General features: G+C 48.1%; 1 protein-coding gene across 1 annotated transcript; it reads right to left on the bottom strand.

The window, feature by feature from the left end:
* Nucleotides 1-14871: 14871 nt before the first annotated feature.
* LOC102708474 (DEAD-box ATP-dependent RNA helicase 15) lies at nt 14872-22193 on the bottom strand. Its single transcript, XM_006644219.3, has 11 exons — nt 21917-22193; nt 21678-21778; nt 20238-20410; nt 19925-20156; nt 19703-19821; nt 19000-19056; nt 18737-18921; nt 15618-15762; nt 15462-15545; nt 15304-15367; nt 14872-15193 (listed from the first exon to the last, which is right to left on the bottom strand). Exons 1-11 carry the CDS (start codon nt 22045-22047, stop codon nt 15183-15185), a joined length of 1302 nt encoding a protein of 433 aa, XP_006644282.1. The 5' UTR covers nt 22048-22193; the 3' UTR covers nt 14872-15182.
* Nucleotides 22194-22260: the final 67 nt, after the last annotated feature.

Genomic DNA, 22260 nt, shown 5'->3' with positions numbered 1-22260 from the left:
CGGAAAAGAAAAACAAGACTAGACCATCTAATCTTCAGCTTCAGCTGGCGAAGACGGCTCCACACCACAGGCATTCTTGACGGCGGACTGAACCTTACTTCAACCTTCGGAACAACCTTCTTCTGACACAGGCTCTGGCACTTGCTCTGGTGGGGGAAAAATTAAGCAAGGCTGAGTACAAACCACCGTACTCAACAAGTAACACCCAAGAGAGGAAGAATAATGAATGCAATAGGGTAACAAGGATAGGCTAAGGTTAAATTGCACAAAGCTACAGTAATTTAGCAAAACAGAAGACAGAATAGACTGAAATAAAAAAGTAAAGTAAGCATTTAAAATAAACATCCACTGTCCAACGTTACACCACGTTGCAACAGGCCCAAACCGCTGTCGAACGTTACTCCACGTAGTGACAGGGTCAACCCTCTGCCCAACGTTAAACCACGTTGCGACAGACCCAAACCACTGCCAACGTTACACCACATCGCGCAGGGTCAAACCAGTTCCAAGATTAAGAAAATTATTAAAGGGGTTCAACTAATCCCAGTGAGTCTGTCAGTTCGCCCAATAACCGCGGGCACGGCTATTCGAATAGTTTTACTCTGCAGAGGTGTACAACTTTACCCACAAGACATGGCTGCCAAGCATGTTACCATGCCCCAACGTATCACCACGATACCTCAGTACGAAAACCATGATAAGACCTTTCACCTAACCCTCCCTAGACAATCGCACCACACTTCAGGTTTCACCCCCTCCTTTACACCAAGTCGGGCAGTCCCCTCTTGTGCCTTGGTAGATCCGGAAGCAGGAGAAGCTTTCGTTACACCACGATTGCCCATCCATATTCCATCACGTCTACCCTTGCCTGGGTACGTCGAATAGGGACAAGCTAGATTACGAGTCTCACCGTTGCCCATTCTGGCTTGTGATTAGTACGTGTAAGACCTTCAGGGTTTCCTGAGAACCGGTCCTTAATTGTCATGGGCATGACTCTCAAAACCATGCACCCACGGCCCACCATAAGCAATATTTTAGTTGTATTAATCCATATCGGGAAATGAATAATGATAACACCCATTAAAGGTCTATCAAAGTTTAATCAATAATCAAAATAAGCATTGGTGAGCTAGTTGAACTAAGCATGGCTAAGCATTGCCTAACCCTAATTCTAGTCAAATTAACCCTGGGATGACAATAATAATAAATGGGGATCAACGGGTATAAAGGTAAATGCCCAATAGATAAATAAAGTAAATACATTTGAATACAATGCACTAATCATAGGTTCAATATGATCAAAGAAGGGTGCCACTTGCCTTGCTTAGACCCACGAGTAACTTCGGCGACGACTTCGAGAACGAACGGCGCTGCGACGGGGTCAAAACCTACGACAAACAAGGCAAAACCAACAAAACAGGCTATAAAACTACTGAAACAGAGAAAGAAACTATTTTTAATGGATTCTTGGTATTTTTCTGGATTTAATGAAACTTGAATGGACCTAAACGGAGACTAGATAAATTACTTATGAATTTTAGAAGTTTTCTGGGTTTTTTAGCTAAACAGAAAAGTCCTAAATCAATTATTGCGCAATTAATGGGGCTGCTGACGTCAGCGAGGAGAGAGGAGGCTGACGGCTGACAGGTGGGGACCACCTGTCAGTGGGACAGAGGGGAAGTGGGCGGCTGACACGCGGGCCCGGGGAGGAGAGAAAGGAAGGGAGGGCGCGGCGGCGGCTGACGGGTGGGACCCGTCGGTCGGCGACCGTGGAACAGAGAGGAGGGGAGCGGGGTCCGGCCGGGAGAGGGAGAGGGGCGGCAACGCCCGGGCGGCGGTGGACGGCGACCGGCGGAGGACGGCGCCCGGCGACGAGCGGCGCGAACCGGCGGGCGGCGGCGATTGGCGACGGCAGCCGGGAAGCGAGAACGTCGGCGGCGCGAGCAGCGGCGGAGGGTGGCGTCTGGGGACGACGCGGAGAGCGGCGACCGGCGGGTGACTCGGACCGGCGAGGGGCGGCACGGAGAGCGGCGTCCGGTGGGTGACTCGAAGAGGAGGGCGACGGCGGCGGCACCGGCTCGGCGGCGAAGATCGCTCGACGGCAAAGACGGCCGGCGGAGGATTTTATGGTGGCGGCTGGCGCGAGTGGCACGCGCGGCCAGCAGAGGCAAGGTGAGGCAGCAAGGGGTGCGGTCGACGGTGCGACGTGGAGAGGCCGGTGGCGCAGCGTGGCGGGGGAAGCTGCGCACGAGAGGGCGTGGCGCGACTGGTGGCAACTGGCGACGGCGACGACCCTTGGTGGCGCACGGCGGCGAGGAGGACCAACGGCGTCGACGCGCGAGCACGAGCCTGGAAGAAGAGAGGATGGGGAAGGAGGAAGAGGCGATGGCATCGGCCGAGCGGCTCGGGTGATGGCGCGGGCTCGGTGACGGCGAGATCGAGAGCGGCGGTGGCGCGATGACGAGCGCCGGCAGCGCACGACACCCAGTAACGGTGCGCGGGATCGGGTGGCGGCGGAGCAGAGCGGAGGAGGGAGAGGGCGGCTGAGCGGCGGCGGAGTCAAGCGGAGCGGCCAAGTGGCAGCGACAGAGGAGAGGAGAGACGGCCTTGACGGCGGCGCGGGGGCAGCAACGGCCGACGACGGCTCGGCAACAGGGCGGTGGCGGCTCGGGGAGGATGACGGCAGTGACGCGACGAGCGCGGCGGTGCTTCGACGGTAGCGGGGTCGCGTCGACGAGAGCAAGGCGAGGGTGGCGGCCGGCGGACAGGCGACGTAGACGGCCGAAGCGCGCAAGAATGCGGCGGCGGCGGCTCTGGCGCCCACGGGCGGAGAGGAAAAGAGAGGGATAGAGAGGACAGCAACGGCTTACCGGCGACGAGGACGACGACGGCAAGTCGGCGAGGAGAGAGGACCGGTGGTGACGGCAAGGGAGACGACGCCAGGGTGGCACGTCGGCGGTGAACAGTGGCGCACGCGCCTGGCGGTGGCACACGGGCCAGCGGCGGCTACCGAAGGGGAAGAAAAAGGAGGGAGGGGGGAAGAGGATAGCTCACCAGCGGCGATGGCAACACCTCGGCGAGGAGGAGGGACGGACGGTGGCGAACGGAGCGGGGCGGCGACGTCACGAGCGCGGACGGCGACGCGCGGATGACGAAGTTGGCACGACGGCGAAGAGGACGAGGAGGCGGCAAGGAAGCTCGGCGACCACCGGTGGCGACGAAGGCCGGCGGAAGGTCGGCGAAGCCGAGGCGGAGGTGGTGACGCGGGTGGGCGGCGACGTCCGACGGCCGACGGGGAGATCGGCGGCTGACGGCGACGGAGGGAAGCTTCGGTGAAGAGGGGGAAAGTGGCGGCGGGGTGGCGGCGCGAGGATTTTATAGGTGGTGGCGCCGGCTAGGGCGGAGCGGCCGGTGGAGACCGAGTCGACAACGCGGCGAACTCGGCGGCGGCAGTTGCGGTGGGCGGAGCGGCGGGCGGAGGAGTCGGGGCGGCGGCGGACTCGGCTGGCGCGGCGCGACGCGGGCGCGGGCTGGCGCGGACGAAGCTTGGTCGCTGACAGGTGGGCCCCACCTGTCAGTGGCGCGAGGGAGGAGGGAGGCGAGACGGACTTCGCCGCGGCGCGGGCGGACGAGCGGGCGAGCTGGGCCGAGGCGGCCCGGCCGGGAGGAGGCGCGCGCGTGCGCAGGGACGGAGCGGAAGGCCGGCTCGGCTAGGCCGGCCGGGCGGGGAGAGGTGGGCCGGCTCGGCAGGGCCGGCCCGGGAGGGAGGAGAGGAAAAAGAAAAGGAAAAAGAAAAGGAAGGGAGGAAAATTGGACTTCGGCCCAATTTGAGAAGGAAGGAAAAAGAAAGGAAAAAGGAGGGAAAAAGGAAAACCCATTTTTGCCGAGTTTTAAATTAATTTGTTTGGCCAAATTTTATACTTCTGCAATTTGAATTTAAATCCAGTTAGTCGATTTGCGAGCCTCGATTTGATTGAATTAATTTCTTTTAGAGGGATTCTTCCTGAGTTAATTAAGCCAATTGTTATTTACGGATTTCTTTTTACGATTTAGGCTTGGGATAAAACTCCGGGCGTGACAAAAGCTGACAGCCGGGACCCACTCGGTAGTGGCATAGCCAAGAGAGGGGGGACAACGGCTGACACGTGGGGCCCACAGGGAGAGAGAATGGGAGAGAGAGGGAGAGCTGACAAGGTGGGCCCACGGCACGGGAGAGAGAGAGGGCAAACCGACATGCAGGGCCCGGGGGGAGAGGGGGGATGCTGGTGTGCGGGCCCGGGATGGCAAAGAGAGAAAACAGAGAGAGGAGGGGAGACGGCGCGCTCGGCTTCGGCCGGAGCGGAGGAGGGAGAGGGCGGCCGGGCGACAGACGTCGGTGGTGACTGGCGGCGAGCGGTGAGGGTGATGACCGGTGACAGCGTACAGCCGGCGATGACCACCGAACGGCGGAGGGCGGTGCTAACAAGCAGCGGCGGCGGCAAACAGAGTAGAGCGAGGAGGCGGGACTCGCCGGCGGCGGCGCGTGCGATGGGAGATGGCTGCGCAAGCCGGCGCACGGCGGTGAACGGCTAGCGGCGACGCATGGCGACGGGCATGTGGCGAAGCGCAACGGCTCGATGGGAGAGGAGTGGCGACGGCCGGGGAAGGGCGGCGTGAACGCGGCGGCGTCGGTGTGCTAGCGGTAGCGGCAGCCGAGCAACGGCGACATTCGTTGGCCAAACGGCGCGACATGTGCGAGTGGGAGGTGGCACGAGGCGGACGCGCGGGTGAGCGGCGCAACACGTCGGCGGAGGCTGGAGAGAAAGGAGGGGAGGGGAGATCGAGGCGCGGCGAGCGTGGCCGGGAAGAGGAGGGAGGAGCGGCACGTGACGACGGCTTGACGGCGCGACGCATGCCCGGGGAGGCAGAGGAGGATGGAGGTGGTGATAGGGTGGTGCGGCTCGGAACGGTGGCGAGATCGGGATCGGGTGGCGACGGCGTCAGCCGAGCGGCGCGACGGCGAGCAACCGGGGCAGGCGCGGCGGTAGGGAAGGGAGAAAGAGAGGGGAGCGAGCGGAGCTTACTGGCGGTGGAGGACGACGACAACGACCAACGTGACGTGGGACGGCGGCCGGCGACGACGAGGTGGCACGGCGAGCACGAGGACGATGGCTTGCGGGGAGCAAAGGGGGCGGCGGCGGTGTGGCAGGGGGATTAAATAGGAGCGCGAGGCGGTGGCACTCGCGGGAAGGGCGGGGAGATGGTTGGTGCGGCGGCGCGTGGATTGCGGGACGGTGGTTAGCGAGTGCGAACGGGGAGCGGCAGTGTCGGGAGAAGCGGGCGGTGGTTACGCCAGGTGGCGGATTTGCCGGCGGCCGGTGCGAGGAGATCGGCGTCGGCCGTTGCACCGGCACGGGCGGAGCGGCGGGATCGGCTGCGACCATTGCGGGCGACGGCGCGACGCGGAGCGCTGCGACGGAGGGAGGCCAGTGGCGTGACGGCGACGTGCGGCGAAGCGGCACGGCGAGGCGGCACGGCGAGGCAGAGGCGAAGCACAACGGCGACAGAGGACTCGGTGGCGCGGCGATGACGCAGTGCACGTGCGGGCATGGGCGAGGCAACACGGCGATGCGGAGCCACGGGCGCGAGCACGGCCGGCGGTGGCAAGGTGGATACGCGGGCGCGGCGAGGCAGAGGCATAGCACAACGGCAATGGAGTGGCGGCAAAGCTCGGCATGGTAGAGCGGTGGCGCGGTAGGATGTGCGGCGGTGCGACGCGGCTCGGCGCAGCACGACGGCGGGGTAGAGGTGGTGACGCGCGGTAGCGAGACAACGCGATCTCGGCAGCGATGGCGACGAAAGCCGGTGGCGTGACCACGGCGACGAGACGAGGACACACGATGGCGGCCTGAGGCGGTGGGGTGGACGCAGCACGCGGAGGGGGAGTAGCAGCGGCCGACGCGGCGCACGGTGGCCGGGTGGCTGCGGGCGCACGAGGAAGATGGGTCCGACAGGTGGGGCCCACCTGTCGGTGTCCTGAAGAGGAGGGAGGTGGCTTGGACTTGGTGCGCGCGAGGCGATAGTGAGCCGTGGCTCGGCCCACGTGCGAGAGAGAGGAGTGGACAAGGGAGGCGATGCAGACTTCGAGCGCGGGTTGGGCCACGGCTCGGGAAAAGCGCGAACAGAACGTGTACTCGCAAAACGGAACTAAAACATGCACGAATTAGAGATTCGCATGATGAATCAGATCCAAAACGCGAAACTGTGAACTGTTAGCGGAACAACGGCAGGAGTTAGCGACCCGTTAAATTGAGATTTAACGATTCGCTAAACTGGAAACTAAACGACTTTAACATAAAACCAATCTACGCACGAAATTGAATTTCATACTATAGATCAATTTCACGCTAGCTAATTGGATTAGAAAATCTAGGCAATTAAACAGTAGATCAAAGATAGATTAATTCGCAAGAATAAAATATATGCAAACCTGAGATAAGGTGGAGAGATCGGCGAAGGGCTGCTGCGTTCAGCGAACAGCAAAGGAGCAGTAAGGCCATGGCCGAACAGGGACGATGCTTGGAAGGAGCAGCGGATCAGCTAGCTCAAGGCAGGGGCAAAAACCCATGCGAAAACGGGGTTTCGCACTGCTGCAGGGGCTGGTGGCAGGGGCGGCTAGCAGCAGCAGCAGGGGTGACGAATTTTGTGGGGGAATTGGCCGGCGGCTACTTGCTGGATAGGAGGCGGCGCTGGCGAAGCAGAGCGACGGCGTGGGTGCAGCGCAGCTAAAAAAAGATAGGGAAAAGTGGGGGCTTAGGGGTGTATTTATAGGAGAAAAGCTAGAGATCAATCTAGTAATCTATCTCCTATTAAAAAGGAATAGATAAAGTTTTAAAGGGATTAGAATTAGAGTCCTAATAGATTAGGGATTGGTTTTTTTTTTGCCGTGAGGGGGAGCTGGGACAGATCGCACAAAAAAGGGGGGGAGAGGGAGTTGGATGCGTGCACCAGCAGGGAGGAGGGCGCAGGGGGAGGGATGTGCGACAGAGAGGGCAGGGGAGAAGGAGTTTGGCTCGGTCACGGCTTGGAGAGGAAGTGGAGATCACACAAAAGGGGGAGAGGGAGTTGGGAGTTCGGCACCGGCTGGAAAAAAAAAGGAAAAGAACAAAAAGAAAAGGGAAAAAAAGAAAGGAAAAAGGAAGGAGGAAAAAAAAGAAATTGCCTCCAATTTTGTCGATTTTTATTAAGTTTATTTAAGCAAAATTTTATTGACTGTAATTCAAATTTAAATCTTGTTAATAATTTAAAATGCTTTCGGGACATTTTAGAATATCCGAAAAGCTTCCGTTAAATTAAATTAAATTACACAGGTTTTCCCTTGAACTTTAATGAACAAATTATTTTTAATGTATTATTTAATTAAGTTTTAGCTAAGGTAAAACTCAGGGCGTGACAGAAAGCTCGCTCCACATCTTTCATTGCCCCTTCTTGATGTTCAGCAAACAACTTATGTTTCTCTATTTGTGAAAGTGGCATAGTCTTCTGGAAAAAAAAAACCCATTCTGGGTATATACCATCAGCTCGGTAGTACCCATGGTTGTACTCTTTCCCACTGACGAAATAATGTACCAAAAGAGCCACACCTCTCACTAATTCGAGGAATAGGGGGGACTGATTCAGCACATTGATGTCATTGTGAGATCCAACGACACTGAAGAAGTCATGCCAAATTCATAGGTCCTGTGAAGCAACCGCTTCAAGGATAATGGTTAGGACTTTGTTATCACCATGGGTAAATTGACCTCTGCAAGCCCTCAGACAACTTTTCCCACCTCCAGTACTCCCTAGCATACCCGAAAACCCACGAGACTCATTAATACGTAGTATATGCTCTACATCCTCACTCGTGGGGCGTTTCAAGTACGTCCCACCAAAGACTTCAATCACCCCTTGTGCAAAAATATCTACACATTCTAATGTGGTGGTCTTGCCAATCTTTAAATATTCATTCATCTAAGGCATCAGCAGGTGTGCTATATGCTAACATAAGAAGTGTTGCCATGCACTTCTGAAGTGGAGAAAGGCATGTGCGGCCAGAACAATCTCCCCTTTGACTAAAGTATGGCGACCACTAACCTAAGGCTTCCACGATACGCAAAAAGAGCGGCATGTTCATGTGAAACCTTGTGTGAAACATCCGCTCTAGGTACAGTGGAGGTTCTGCAAAGTAATCAACCACCAAACGGTTGTGGGCATCTACATGATCCCTAGCAATCGTCTTCCTTGTTCCACCTTGGCGCCTCGAACGTCCGATTCCAAACATAGCCTTGATCTTCTCTATGATTCGAGTAGCAAAGGAGTCTAACATATTTGGTTCAGAAATGCGCTTGTTTAAAATTTTTGATGGGTATAGGCTATCCGAGTAGGAGGATGAGTATGAAGATGAGTCTGACATGGTAGGAGGAGGAAGATAGATACTTTGGACCAGCTGCAACTACCATGAAATTTTAATATTATGTTGACATATAGCTAACTTATACACATAATATGTTGGAACTTGTGTTGCATCGGCTGTAAATTTGTAGCCTATTTTTCTTCTACTTGTTTTCTCTCTCCTCCATGTAAACATAAATATAACGTGTCAATTTTTAGAGTGCACGTACATCACTTATTGTACTTCTCTTAGGCAACGGAGTTGTAGCTCCATAGCACAAAATTGAAAGCAATAAACAAATAAAAAGGCACTAAGTGTATGGGATGAAAACAACAAGAAACAATTGAATCAAAGGACTGCCTTTTTCTAGAAAATGGAAATGAAGTTGTATACGCAGAACAATGAAAGTATGAGTACTATCGTAAATTCAGACTAAAATGTGGTGTTGATATAGGTCAGAAGCCAAAATTCTATGTTGTCCCGTATTTAACTATGTATAGTCATGTAAATCTATCAACGGTCATTCACAATTTATTGAGTACACAAGTTTATCCATGTAATACCACTATGTAATAATGACACAATATGATGAAATAAGTCAAGATTTTAGGGTTAGTCATGCCTTTGTGGCTCGTGGCTGATGCGATGGGGCTCTGGATACTGTAGAAGAACTTCCAAATTTCCGTTAGATAAATTATCGGCTGACTACGATATACTGAAAACGGTCCAGAAATAAAACAACCCTCCCATTTATGCCTCTCATTTGTATTACCGTTTTGTTTCCAGTATCGACCTATACAAGCTGAAACGGTTAGAAAGAAATAGAAACTACTCCAAAAACGGTCTTGATTTTTCATCTGGTTTTCAACTTAAAAAATGACTCAGCTTTTGAATGGTAACATGAACTTCCATGCTCTAGTGTTTTAATGCTGTTACATATTACGACATGTTGCATGTAATATTTCAATCACTAAGTGTGTAGTTGGAACAACTACCAAGTTTGAGGCATTCAGGCATCGTGGATCATTCACAAACTAGATAAAAAATGAACAGCCTGATACTGTGCAAATGGGACAGTTTATGAAATCTCTATAGTATAAAAAGAACGAACTATATTCCTACCTTCCGCCCGGTCTGTTTCGCTGTGTTTGTTCATGTCGCGTGCGTTAGCGCACCGTCGTGCCTCACGTGAGCCTCACACCTCCACGCAGTGAGCCCTGCTGCCTAGCTGATGATCTCTCTTAGCCATTGCTTGATACCTCACCGTGTAGATCAATAGGTACTATGTGATACCATCTGATACCATATGGTACCAGTTAGTATCAGCATGTATCATTTAGGGAGGTTTTTACCTGTATGCCATTAAAAAAAATGGTACCTACCTCTGTGTCATTAAAATGTTCGAGCCTCCTTCTATGCCATCGTCGAACTTTATCGCATTCTCCACGCCATTCCGTCCGTTTTTCCTCCTAACGGTGGGTAACGGCGCATTAAAATGTCTTAGTTGCCCTTAGGGTTGAGAGATCATTTTAACAAGTTGGGTTTCCTTCTATGCCATTTCGAGGACTGTGATGACGCAGTCGATCTTCCAGCGCGCGACGTTGCCAGAGAGGTACACCGTGTAGAGATCGCCGTCATTGTGTCTTTTCATGTCGACGATTGTGTCAAGGTGGCTTTGGACGAGCTATAACCGGCTTGGAATTCGTTCGAAAAAAATTCATTTAGGGTTTTGATTTGTGTTTGACATGTCATGGCACACACGCACCTGTACTGCCAACGAGGTGGTCGAGAAGCTGGCCGTGCTGGGGTTCAGCACAAACATGGTCATGTATCTGACGAAGCAGCTGCACATGCCACTCGCCATGGCCTCCACCACTCACCAACTTCAGCGGCGTCTCCGCTATGACGCCGCTCATTGGTACCTTCCTCGCCGACGCCCTCGTCGGCTGCTTTTGGACCATCGCCGCCGCCTCCCTCGTCTACCAACTGGTACGTATCAAGTACCGTGCATCATGTGCGCCGCGCGGGGATCGAGCTGACCGGAGCTAGCTGGCGACGTGTTCCTGTTTGGCCGGGCATGCTCCTACTGACGGTGTCAGCGGCGCTGCTGGTGTTCCATCCGCCGCCATGCAACGGCGCCGTCGGGGCGAGCGGTGGAGCCGGGGGCGGCGCGTGCGAGGAGGCGGCGTCATGGCAGCTCGCCGTGCTGTACGTGGCGCTGCTGCTTAATGTGCTCGCCGCCGGCGCCCGCCCCTAGCGCCACGCCGACCACCACACCGCTGCCATCCTCGCTGCCAGAGAGAAGAGAGAGGAGAAGGAGAGCGAAAAAAATGGCGGAGGGTCATGAGCAGGTAGGAGTGGCCGGTGCGGAGGACGACGGCGGTGAGCTCGTCGCGGCCGAGGTAGGGGAGCAGGCGGGAGAGCTCGACCTCGACCGGCGTTGAGCGGCGCGGCTGTGGCGTCAACCGGCATCGAGTGGGGAATCGAGGGGCCATTCAGGATCCCGACTGAAAGGGCAAATGGACATTTTTCCTGCCTTGGGACCATACGTTAGAGCTGTTAAATGGTTAAATTCCAACAGAATAGCGACGGAATGGCATGGAGGGCGCGATAAAGTTCAACGATGGCATAGAGGAAGCCTCGAACTTTTTAGTGGCACAGAGGCCGACACTATCTTTTTTTAATGGCATAGAGGTAAAAACCTCTCATTTAGGCTGCGTTCGTTTGGTGTGGAAGATGGGTTAGTTATCCGGCGCGAAAAACGTTGTAATAGATTAGTACATGATTAATTAATTATTAATTATTAAAAAATATAAAATAGATTAATATGGTTTTTTAAAACAACTTTCCTATAGAAAATTTTCGCAAAAAATACACCGTTTAGCAGTTCGGGAAGCGTGCGCATGAAAAAAGAGGATTTAGATATCTAACTCTCTGGCCGAACACGGCCTTAATACTACATCCTACATGATACTAGCAGATAGGGGCAGTGCGAGGAGCAGGGAGGAGGGCATCGAGGCAGGCGGACCCATTCTTCTCACAAATTTGTCTTTTTCACAAACTTATTTTGAAACCGGTCACTGTCAAAAACTTCAACTAAAAATAGGTTGTAGGGTTAGCGCCAAACCATTTGGCGTTGAAGTAGTACCAAAAAACACCACGTATGTTAGCGCTGATACCTGCCAGCGTGGAGGCCGACTCAACCGTCATACCAACGTGGCACGGAGGTCCGCGCCAAATCTACTGGCGCTAATGTGGCCAAGCTCAGCGCTGGTGCAGTTGGCGTTGACCTTTAACAAATACCACTCCGATGCAGCGGGGTGTTGACATCCAGCTCCAGCACGCCCAACAAACACCACTCCAACGCCATGCGGCTGCGGAGGCGCTCCGACAACCCAACACCCTAGCCACGCGCCACCGCCGCACTGTGCAGTCCTGGGGCTCCACGCGTGCCCACCCCAGCACGACACCTAAGTACAAAACGGTCACATCCACACACTCACCGTTCATCATCCTGAACTGCAGTGAAACTGCGGCCCCCTGGGTCGATGCCCTCGTAGCCGACGATGCTGACGGAGAAGACCTAAGTGTGGGCGTCACTGGACGCGTTACGGTAGCCATGCATGAAGAAGGTGAAAGTGGCTAGCACTAGCAGACCTTGTGTCCACCAGACGCAAGCCTGGGAGAAACGGTGACCAGACGATCGTCGTCATGTTCATGTGGATTACCGTTGATAGTATGCTATGGCATGGGCGCTGTAGCTTTGAGATCGAGGTCTTCCCCTATGACGATGAACCATAATTCGCAATTAGCACGTTTGACAATTTCAGGCTACACTAACGGCATCAACAGGACACGACAGTCAAAATATATAGTAGGAATAGGGTGTATTTAATTATTTCATTCTATATCCATTTCTGTCATAAGTTTCGATTCAACAACAATTTGATTAATCTACTTTACAAAACTAATATATGCACACTCTTAAAATAAGCTATTGTATGTCTCCTCCCCTCGTAAGACCCAAACCCACCTAACACCTTTTCTAAGGGCCCAAAACCCCCCTGACGGTCTGGTCAAAGTTCTCCCCCACCGTTCAAACATGTCTTTTGACCTTTCTCCACACCGCACCTTTATCCACTACCGTCTATCAAAAAGTGCAGTAACATAAAAATAAAAATACAGTAACATGCCTTATAAAATACAGTAACAACATCAAAATATAGTCATCACGGATATAGTTTTTTAAATCATATTTTTCAACCAAGGAAATGAGAACGGTTTTAAAAAATAATATAAGACACATGAGATAGTGCTCTCTAAAGGTTAAGAATACAATCTTTTAGCTCTCCCACATGTATTAGTTGTACTGTAATAACAATATACAGTCACACCGCGTGTTATTATAATAATATCATGATGTTACTTTACTAATATCATGACGTTACTGCAATTGTGCAGTAACAACACACATATTACTGCACTTATATCAATATCAATATGTTACTTCAATTATGCAGTAACAATACACATATTTTATAGCAACATGGCGTTATTGCTACATAGAATGTGTAGCGTTACTGCAACTATTGCCATAGCATTAGTGTATACTAATACAAATCCTAATGATATTTCTTAAGATTTCAAACTTTAAATAACTTTATCTCTCACCTCATATATTATTTTTTAAAAACGTTTCTACCACATTGTTAGAAAAAAGTACTTTAAAAAGTAGATCTCGCATGAATATGTTTCTATGTTGTTACTGCAAATTAGTTGTCGTATTACTATATCTTTACCTTCGTATTACTGCACAATTCATGTGAGACGAGGGGTGGACTTAGATAGACATGAGGAGAAGCCCATAAGAGAGTTGACCCATAGGGGGAACCCTTTGACCAACTTTTAAATAAGGTGGGGTGATTTTTAGGCCTTGAAAAGAGGGTGGGGTGGGATAGACCTTGGAAGCCTAGAAAGGAAGGGGGTATAGAATAGCTTATACTAAGGGGGTGCATGTATTAGTCCTGCTCCCTCTCTATATACACACACCATGTATAATGCATCAATGGGCACCAGCCTTTTTGACGAGCAATGAGTGTTAGTCGAAGCTTAGCGCCAGGAGCTTTGGTGTGGACCTCCGCGCCATGTCGACAGGGCGCTGAGTCGACCTCCATGCTGGCAGGTCTCAGCGCCAAATGGTTTGGCGTTGACCCAGCAACCTATTTCCGGTGTTTTAGGTCTATCACCATTGCAAAAAATTACCGCTACACTTAGAATGATAACCAATGGAGTTGAAGCTGACACTCAAGATGAATATCTACAAATTGCCGATAGTACCACCATAGAGAGTCTAGAAACGATAGTACCACCATGGAGTTGCAGCAGGTGCGAGCAATGCTGCCTGCAGATGTATGTAGCAGCTGTGTGTGCCTCACGAATTTGTGCGCCAGTTGCGTGTTACTCTGAAACTTTGGCCAAGAGACGCGTGGTGTTGTTTAGGCAATGATTTGTAGAGAGACTTGGTAGTCAGTGGATGGTAGGGCGTTAGTTCTAGTTCAGTACTCTGTTAAGTACTCAATTGTGTTAAATCTTTGATTGCATGAATTTTTTGGGGTCTAATCTCCAAAAGAACTAAACAAGCCCACCAGCCCCTTGTGCTCTGTTCTTGAGAAGTGCAAGCCATGCACTTAGATCCTGGGCTATTGCTCTGAGCTCCTATAGTGCTGAACTGCTCATGAATTGTATGGTACACCAAGTCTGTGAATTTAGTCGGTTTTTTCAGACTGATACTTTCATTCTGCACCTTGGTGTGGATTATGCATACCTATGACATCTCGAGAATTATAATTTTCAGTAGCTTCAGCATTTTGTATTTCTTTTGGCAGTCTCTAGTTACTACTTGATGGGTATTGAATAACTTTATAGTTTATATATTCGTATCTTCTCTTAATATGAAAATAGGATCTTTTTTTTCCTCTATGCCTATATGTTTTATGGATGAATTTATATATTCACATGTGCATCGTATTTTACTGTACATTGTTTGGTTGCATGCACATGCACCCGTCAATTGATGATGATATGATTACATGCGTGCTTTCACTAGAAATTTATAATACAATTCTTTTCAAACTCAGAACAGATGTTATGTATTTTTTTTAGATATGTTGCGATGCATGGGTGGATTTCCAGGAACGGGTTTAATATCTCGAAGTCGAAGTTGCTCATAGGAACAATGTATTTACATTTATGATGTATACGAGTATTCGTGCTTGTACCATGTTTCCCATATAAAAGAATATACAAGCTGCTCAGGGCAACGTAGTTCATCGCAGACGGCCTTACCATATTCCTGTGCCCAATGGAACCTGCTGCTTGCCACGGATACAGAACATTCAAGATAAACAAATAGATCATGAAAACCTTGGGTGAAAACCTCCAAAGTACCATGAACGAAAAGTATAAATTAACCCATATTAGCATCTGAGAAGAAAATTAATACAAGCATATCCTAATAAAACTCCCAAAAAGCTTCAACGAAAGCAATTCAAATACAGGCACGCCCAATTTGCCTACATACATCCTTTCAAGTATTATTGCGGGACAAAGCTCTTAACAGCAGCACACCTAAACTGCTGTTTATAGATGAGGGCAGCACTTCTCACACGAAGTTTGTAGTTGTCTAGTAGATGACTCAACATGACGTCTCTCAATGAGATACTCCTATTTCCTGGTTCGAATGTAAGGCTGAAGCAGTCCACCCGGATATCTAAGAAGGCACTGGAAATACAAATCGTACAACAAGTAAGCTCTTCGAACAAAACATGATGTGGCATTGCGTGTGAGAAATTTACAACTTATTCTGGAATAATAAGGTAGCAAACACTTACTATATGTCGAGGTATCAATCTGCTCAGGGAGTTCCTTTATGTCAACCTCAAACCTTTCTTGCACCTTTTAATACCATGCGTATGAAATTATAGTGAGGCTTTGGCATCACACCAGTTAAGCAACAAAATACAAAATTAAAATGATCAATTGTACTAACTTGATTAAGAACATCAGAGTCAGAGGCAGAGGAAACAAATGTTATTGCAAGTCCTTTGGTTCCGAAGCGTCCAGCCCTTCCAACCTGGAGGAGAAAATGTCAATAAGGGGGGAGAAAAAAGACACTCAACGAGCAGTAAAGTGATGCCACAATTACCCGGTGCAAATACGAATCAGCAGAATCGGGCATGTCATAGTTTATGACAATGTTGACACGTTCAATATCAATTCCTCTGCCAACTAAATCAGTCGCCACAAGAATCCTCTTGTGTCCTTCCTTGAAGTTCTTATACCGGGTCAGCCTACAAAAAGCTCCATCATTAGGCAATTCCACAAGAATCCTCTTGGCAGGGATCAAACTGCCACAGCTGGCCAGGCAGTGTAGTATCAGAACATCTCACAATCATTTAAATTTTCATCAGGAATATTGTTTGCGTAAGACTAGTGTATGCCTATGTGTTGAAATGAATGGCTATAGTGGTACACTCTAAAACCCATCATGTTTCCGTTTACTAAACCAACAATAAAGTGGTGAGAATACACACACACACACACACACATGTACATGCTAAAGCAATCTCTGCCATCCATGCATTCTAAGATTCACGCAAACGGTGTTACTTGCTCCGACTAACGACGAAGATTAGTATAGGAAAATGGGTAGGAGGGTACACACTGATTTGCCAACCCACTGACATGATGCAGAGGCTTTTCCTCCTCCCAAGGAACGACTCTCTTCACCGTCCTGGTTCTTTGCGATGGAAGAAGAGAGAAATATCAGGATAGGAGTGGAACCAAATCCATTAATCCATGGATTCAGCCCGGTGGAGCTCCTCCATGGTTGCTTCCCTCCCACTGCAATGGAGTCATCTTTTCCTGTCGCCATCCGTGGGCCCTACTATCGTCCCCTCCGCCGGATCAAGCAGTACGAAACTTGTGTTTACTAGATCCGGCCTCCACGGCTTGACGACCATGGAGCTCAGATGCGGTTGTCCCTTGTCCTCCATGGTCAAAATGGATGTGAAGCTCAGCACAAGTGGAGGCCAGTAGGGAAATGGCGGCAAGGTGGGATCCAGTGGCGCTCGTCCTCCTCCTGGCCTATCGCTGCAACATCCGGTGTTCTACTAGGAGCCTTCTTCGATCGGTGATATGCTCTGTCCAAAGTACCATCTCAGTTGGAGGTATCATGCGGTGGTAAGTTCTGATTTGTATTGGACTAGATCGATGGAAGTTGTCAATTTTTGTTTGACTGAATCTATGGAAGTTTTCTTTCTTTATGATTTCTTTCTACTGTCTGTTCTTTTTTTTTCCTTGAAAACTCCAACTCTGTCCATGATCAACTTTTTTGTTAGCTCTTTAGTTCTTGGGTCTCTGAATTTCTGTCCACGTTGAGTCTTTCAACGAGAATTTCCTATTTTGGATTTACCTCTTGTTCTGAAATTAATGGTTGACCAGAGTAGTTCGAGTGGACAGAGCAGTTGAAATTGATTTAGGCCCCGTTCGGCATGGGGGGCATAAGTTAAGTTAACTTATGCCTGACGTAGTAATAGACTAGTAGATGATTAATTAATTATTAATTATTAAAAAATATAAAATAGATTAATATGATTTTTTAAAACAGCTCTCCTATAGAAAATTTTTTGCAAAAAAAACGTTTAGCGGTTTAGTAATCATGCGCGCGGAAAATGAGGTGGGCTTAGTTAACTTATGCCCATGCCGAACACGGCCTTAGTTCATGTTCTGATATTTTCAGAGCAATTGAAGTTGATTACTCTGAATAGAACAATTGAGATTTCAATCTTGTTCGATTGGAGATCTCTAGAAGTGGTATCTTACTTTTGTTCGATTGGAGGGCTAACAGTTTTCTGAATTTTGGTTCTCTCATGAATTTGGGTGATGTACCTGAATATTATGGTATGTCCTGAGTTTACAATATGGGCTTTCAGTTCTGTGAATAATTCATAAACTGTAAAATGCAAAATTTAATAAAGAGATGAAACTCATCGTTATGACTAAATTTGTTGGGATTTGGATTTTTATTACTCTATTAATTCCTCCTTACAGAGGTTGGTGTGCACACCACTGTAACAGCGGATGGTGTGCAATTTTGTAAAAATCGGAATGGGTCCTGTATACAAGTATAGTTTTGGAATCTTATAAATATGTACATGAATGATCTTGAGATGCTACATGCGTGAAATTTTCAGATGCCCCTGTGTACAAGATGATCTATGTGTTGTGCTACAAAATTTGGGATTTGGTCTTAACATGTATATACAATTTTAAATTTATGTACCTATATATAAATATGTTTGTGAGATATGTCTGTAAAAAGATTTGACATATTTTACTGAACAAAATTTAGATGTGTATGTAGAAATTTCACATATATGTATGCAGGGACTGTACAAAAATTGAGATATGTGTGTCCTGAGCAGTAAAGGAGATATTTTCTCCATGTAAATACTAGAGATATGTTATGCATGAAAAGAATTGAGGCGTAAACAGCCTACCAAATTTTAGAAATGTTATTTAAAAAAACATATATGTTCTGGACATATATAAAATTTATTATGCATATTGTATCCTCAAATATATATATATATATATCAAATTTATAGCATAGGATGTATACTATATACAAGACAAATGTACACTACACAACCACGGCTACATTCAAAAAAAATTGAATCTGAGAATCTCAATGCACAGTACACATCGGTAGAAGAAAAAAGAGGTTCATGTGCTCCAATTATTGGAGAGAGAGGAGGTAAAGCATATTATTAGTTTAACACTTGAAATAAGATGCACATATCTCGAGATGGCATGGGTGGCTAAGATTCGATGTCTACATGAACTCATGTTCTCTGTGCGCGTGTGCGTGCGCGTGCCCGTGCGCGTGTGTTGTTAGGCATGATTCTTGGAATATTATAAAGTAAATACAAATATATGAATTATTCAGCCCCATCCATGCTTACAACATAGTAAACACATCGATAGAGGATTATGGTTGATCACTGACCAATGCATTTATAGGCATCAGAAGATTAGAGAAAAACACATTTGAATTAGAGTGATGAAATATCTGGCATTATCTAAAGCATTACAGGAACAAAGAAAATTTTAACTAAAATAAAACAACCACCAAATCAGCATAGATTATTGTTCTTTGATAAGGAAACACTACAAGAAACCAATAAAAACATGGAAAACAAGCACTTGCTCATCAAAACATAACACGATGAAATGGCTATGAAGGAATTCAAGAGAGCAAACCTCTCCTCCTGTGTCATTCCAGAATGTATGGAGATTGCAGGAAAGTTGCATTCACAAAGCAGCTTGTTCAGTTCTGCAGCTCTACTAACACTTTTAACAAATATGACAACTTGATTGAAGTCCAGTGCATCTAAGAGATCATTCAATTTTCGGTTCTTCTCCGCCTCACTTAGTTTTATATAGTGCTGGAATCAGGGAAAAGAGGGTTGGTACAAGATAAACAGATAAATTGTGCAAATGACAAGTTGATAACTAAGAAGTACCTGAACTAGGCCATGAAGGGTCAGTTTAGCCTCATCATCGACATAAATTTCCATAGGCTGTAAGATAAATGGTAGATAAAGGTATTAGAATTTCTGTGTGCCAATGTTCTAGCCACTCCAATAGGAACAGCATATCAACTCTTCTTGCGTCAGAATTTTGAGCCTCCTAAGGGAACTTCATCTATGGACACTGGTGTTTGAACTGCAGCTATGACAATGGACACTGATATTTGACCAAATCATAGAGAACAGGTTCTGCGCCAGTGATTGCTAAAAAAAGTATCATCAAGAGGAAGCTGCTATGTCCACACCAACCATGAGAAGGGTAGGAGAAACAGAAGCAGTTTACTCTGATAAAGTGGAGTCCAGTACAAGTGTGAAGACAATTGGAGAAGAGGAGCACTGGCCTTGAACGATCTACAATAATGATGCCCTCCCAACCCCAACACCCACATTCTCCCCAGATGGTTCACATGGATGGAAAACTTCACTTGCAACCAATAGGAACACTCATAGGTTGTAATTGGTGAGTTACGCCCAACGCAGAAGTGACCACAGAATTCACTATCCAATATTGTAGTGTACAGATATCAGAAACCTCATTGACCTACTGACAACAGAACTGCCACCTCCCCTATCAAAGTATGTGTATGCCAGAGTAGGAAGAAGCACTATTGAAATGAGATAGGCCACATGACATTACATCTTGCATGAATTTCTTGCAAACTGGGCGAATCTCCTTGCTGAGGGTTGCTGAAAACATCATCACTTGCTTATCATGGGGTGTCATTTTGAAGATCTCCTGCACATCTCTACGCATGTCTGAAGAAACAAATAGATTAATCAGAATATAATATGACGCAAGTGTAAAAAGATTATCTCAAATGAATATGTTCTGTGCATAGAATGATGAACAGTAGCCTACCAAGTGAATCAAGCATCTTGTCACATTCATCAAGAATGAAATGCCTCACATTCTTCAAGGAAAGGTCCTTTTCTCTAGCTAGAGCTAGTATCCTTCCAGGTGTCCCAACCACAATATGAGGACAGTCATTCTTCAACAGATCCTTGTGCTTTTTTATGTGAACGCCACCATAGAAGACAGCAACTTTTATTTCAGAAAGGTACTTGCTGAACCTCTCAAATTCATGGCAAATCTACAGCATTATATTAAGTAAAGAGACAGTTAGTATATGCAAACTTATTTAACATAATTAAACTAAGACATAAATATGTACCTGGTAAGCTAGCTCCCTTGTGTGGCATAGCACAAGTGCACCAACTTGACCAGCAACAGGATCGATTTGCTGAAGACTTGAGAGAACAAAAACAGCGGTCTTCCCCATCCCAGATTTTGCTTGACAGATGACATCCATTCCAAGAATGGCTTGTGGGATGCATTCATGTTGCACTGATGTAGAGCCAAACAAAATTGGAGCAGAACCCCAGTGAGAAACTATTTAACCTCCTGTCGCCGTTAATAAAGTTTTTTACCACATTCTCCTCCAACTAAAATTGTCAGTTAAAACTGTACCTGCACATTAGCAAAAAGGTATTTTCATTAACACACTTGGAAATAATAAATGATGTTGTATGCTAGAATGTATTTAATATGCCTTTGCATTAGAAAAAAGCACTGGGACAAGCAATTGTTCATGCAAAATTAGTTATTTCTGGCTGAAACTGTCTAGAAAAAGAGGAGCTTGATGCAAAAGAGTGACCAGGCCGAATTATTGGTACACCAATCCAGTGGGTCCAACTGTCCGATCGATCGGTTCAACCACAGTTCAATAGAGTATATGTTTCAATTGAAACACAAGTGACCATGTGGTTGGATGGAGACAGGAAATGGCATCCACCTAGTAGACCAGGGTTCAACATCCCTCCTCCCCCCCACCCCTAAAAAATACTATTTTCACTACTTTTTAGAAGAAAATGAAGTTGGAGCTCTTTAAGAGACGTTGGGCACTTGGGCCTTCCTTCTGTGCTCATGTAAACAGCGCAGCGTAGCTTAGCCTGTACAACCAGTCCTGGTTTGACAACCAGTTCGAAGTGATGTAAATGCATGGACAGTCGTAGCGCACAACCAGACCAAGCTTAGCACCGGCTCTGTTTTCCAGTTAAAGAGGACGATTAGGCTGAATCCAATCTGAGCACCGGTTCTGCTATTTTCCAATTATAAAGCAGTGTAAATGCATGGATGGTCCTTGAGCACTCATTCCCTTTTTCCCAGTTAAACCACCATTCCAGTCAAGCTTGCTTTTCACCTATGGTCAGATAACATAACTAACACTTATAAGGAGGTAGAAGGTGTGAAGGTTAACTAAGGTATTACAGGAAATAAATAAGCATAAGAAATTACAGTTCTGCTTTCGGTTACCACTTAGATAACGTCATCCTAGTCGTATTAGCCCATTTATATCTATAATGTCCTTGAACCAAATTAATACACCATGGTTAGTATTGGTTTTTTGAGTGACTACTCCAACTTGAACCAAATTAATACACCATGTTAGTATGGTTTTTTGAGTGACTACTCCAACCATATCAAGTTAGAATCAAGTGATTGCACTCCAGGTTATTTAGATCCAATTTATTACAGGCATATATATAACGAATACAACGACGAAGGTATGCCAGCAGTAGCAGCAACGAGAACAGGAGAGCCTTGAGCTTGCCTTCGGAAGGGTGCTCAAACCCGCAGTCCTGGATAGCGCGAAGCAGCTCCGGCTTGAGCAGGAAGTCTCTGAACCCCGAGCTGTGGATCCCCACGTACCCCCTGCCGAAATCACAGCGAGAAGCCAACAGGAAAGTCAGATCAGGCCACGAACCCTAGCAAGCAAAGAAAGCAAACCCTAGCGACAAAACAGAAAAAACTATCGGATCCACGTCTCTCGAGAGCGAGGGAGGCACGCACTTCTTGGCCACGTCGGCGGAGGCGTTGGCCGCGGAGGCGCCGTCGGCCCCATTCTCCACCTCCTCCTCGTAGTCGACGAGATCCTCCTCGTACACCTCGTTGTCCTTGACCTCGACGTCGGCCTCGCCCATCCTGCAGACGGCGGCGGCGGCGGAAGCGACGGCGGCTGCTGCAAACAGAGAAGAAACGGACTTTACGGCGGCGGCGGCTGGGGGAGGATTTGGGAGAGCTAGGGTTCTTGGAGGTAGGAGGGATTTGGAATTTGGGGGCGGACGCGACTCGCGAGAGTAAAAAGGTGGTGGAGGAGGAGTCGGCGGGATGGGATTGGATTGCATTCGGCCCAA

This window comes from Oryza brachyantha, chromosome 1, assembly GCF_000231095.2.
Source record: "Oryza brachyantha chromosome 1, ObraRS2, whole genome shotgun sequence".
NCBI classification, from domain to species: domain Eukaryota; kingdom Viridiplantae; phylum Streptophyta; class Magnoliopsida; order Poales; family Poaceae; genus Oryza; species Oryza brachyantha.
Note: the sequence above shows the minus strand (reverse complement) of the source record. Positions and strands in the feature narration are given on the sequence as shown.

Coding starts and splice junctions, on each gene's coding strand:
- LOC102708474 (XM_006644219.3), bottom strand. CDS start 22,047: ATGGGCGAGGCCGACGTCGAGGTCAAGGACAACGAGGTGTACGAGGAG. Junction 19,822..19,924: donor CAAGATGCTTGATTCACTTG/GTAGGCTACTGT, acceptor TTGTTTCTTCAG/ACATGCGTAGAGATGTGCAG. Junction 19,057..19,702: donor GCAAGAAATTCATGCAAGAT/GTAATGTCATGT, acceptor TTTATCTTACAG/CCTATGGAAATTTATGTCGA.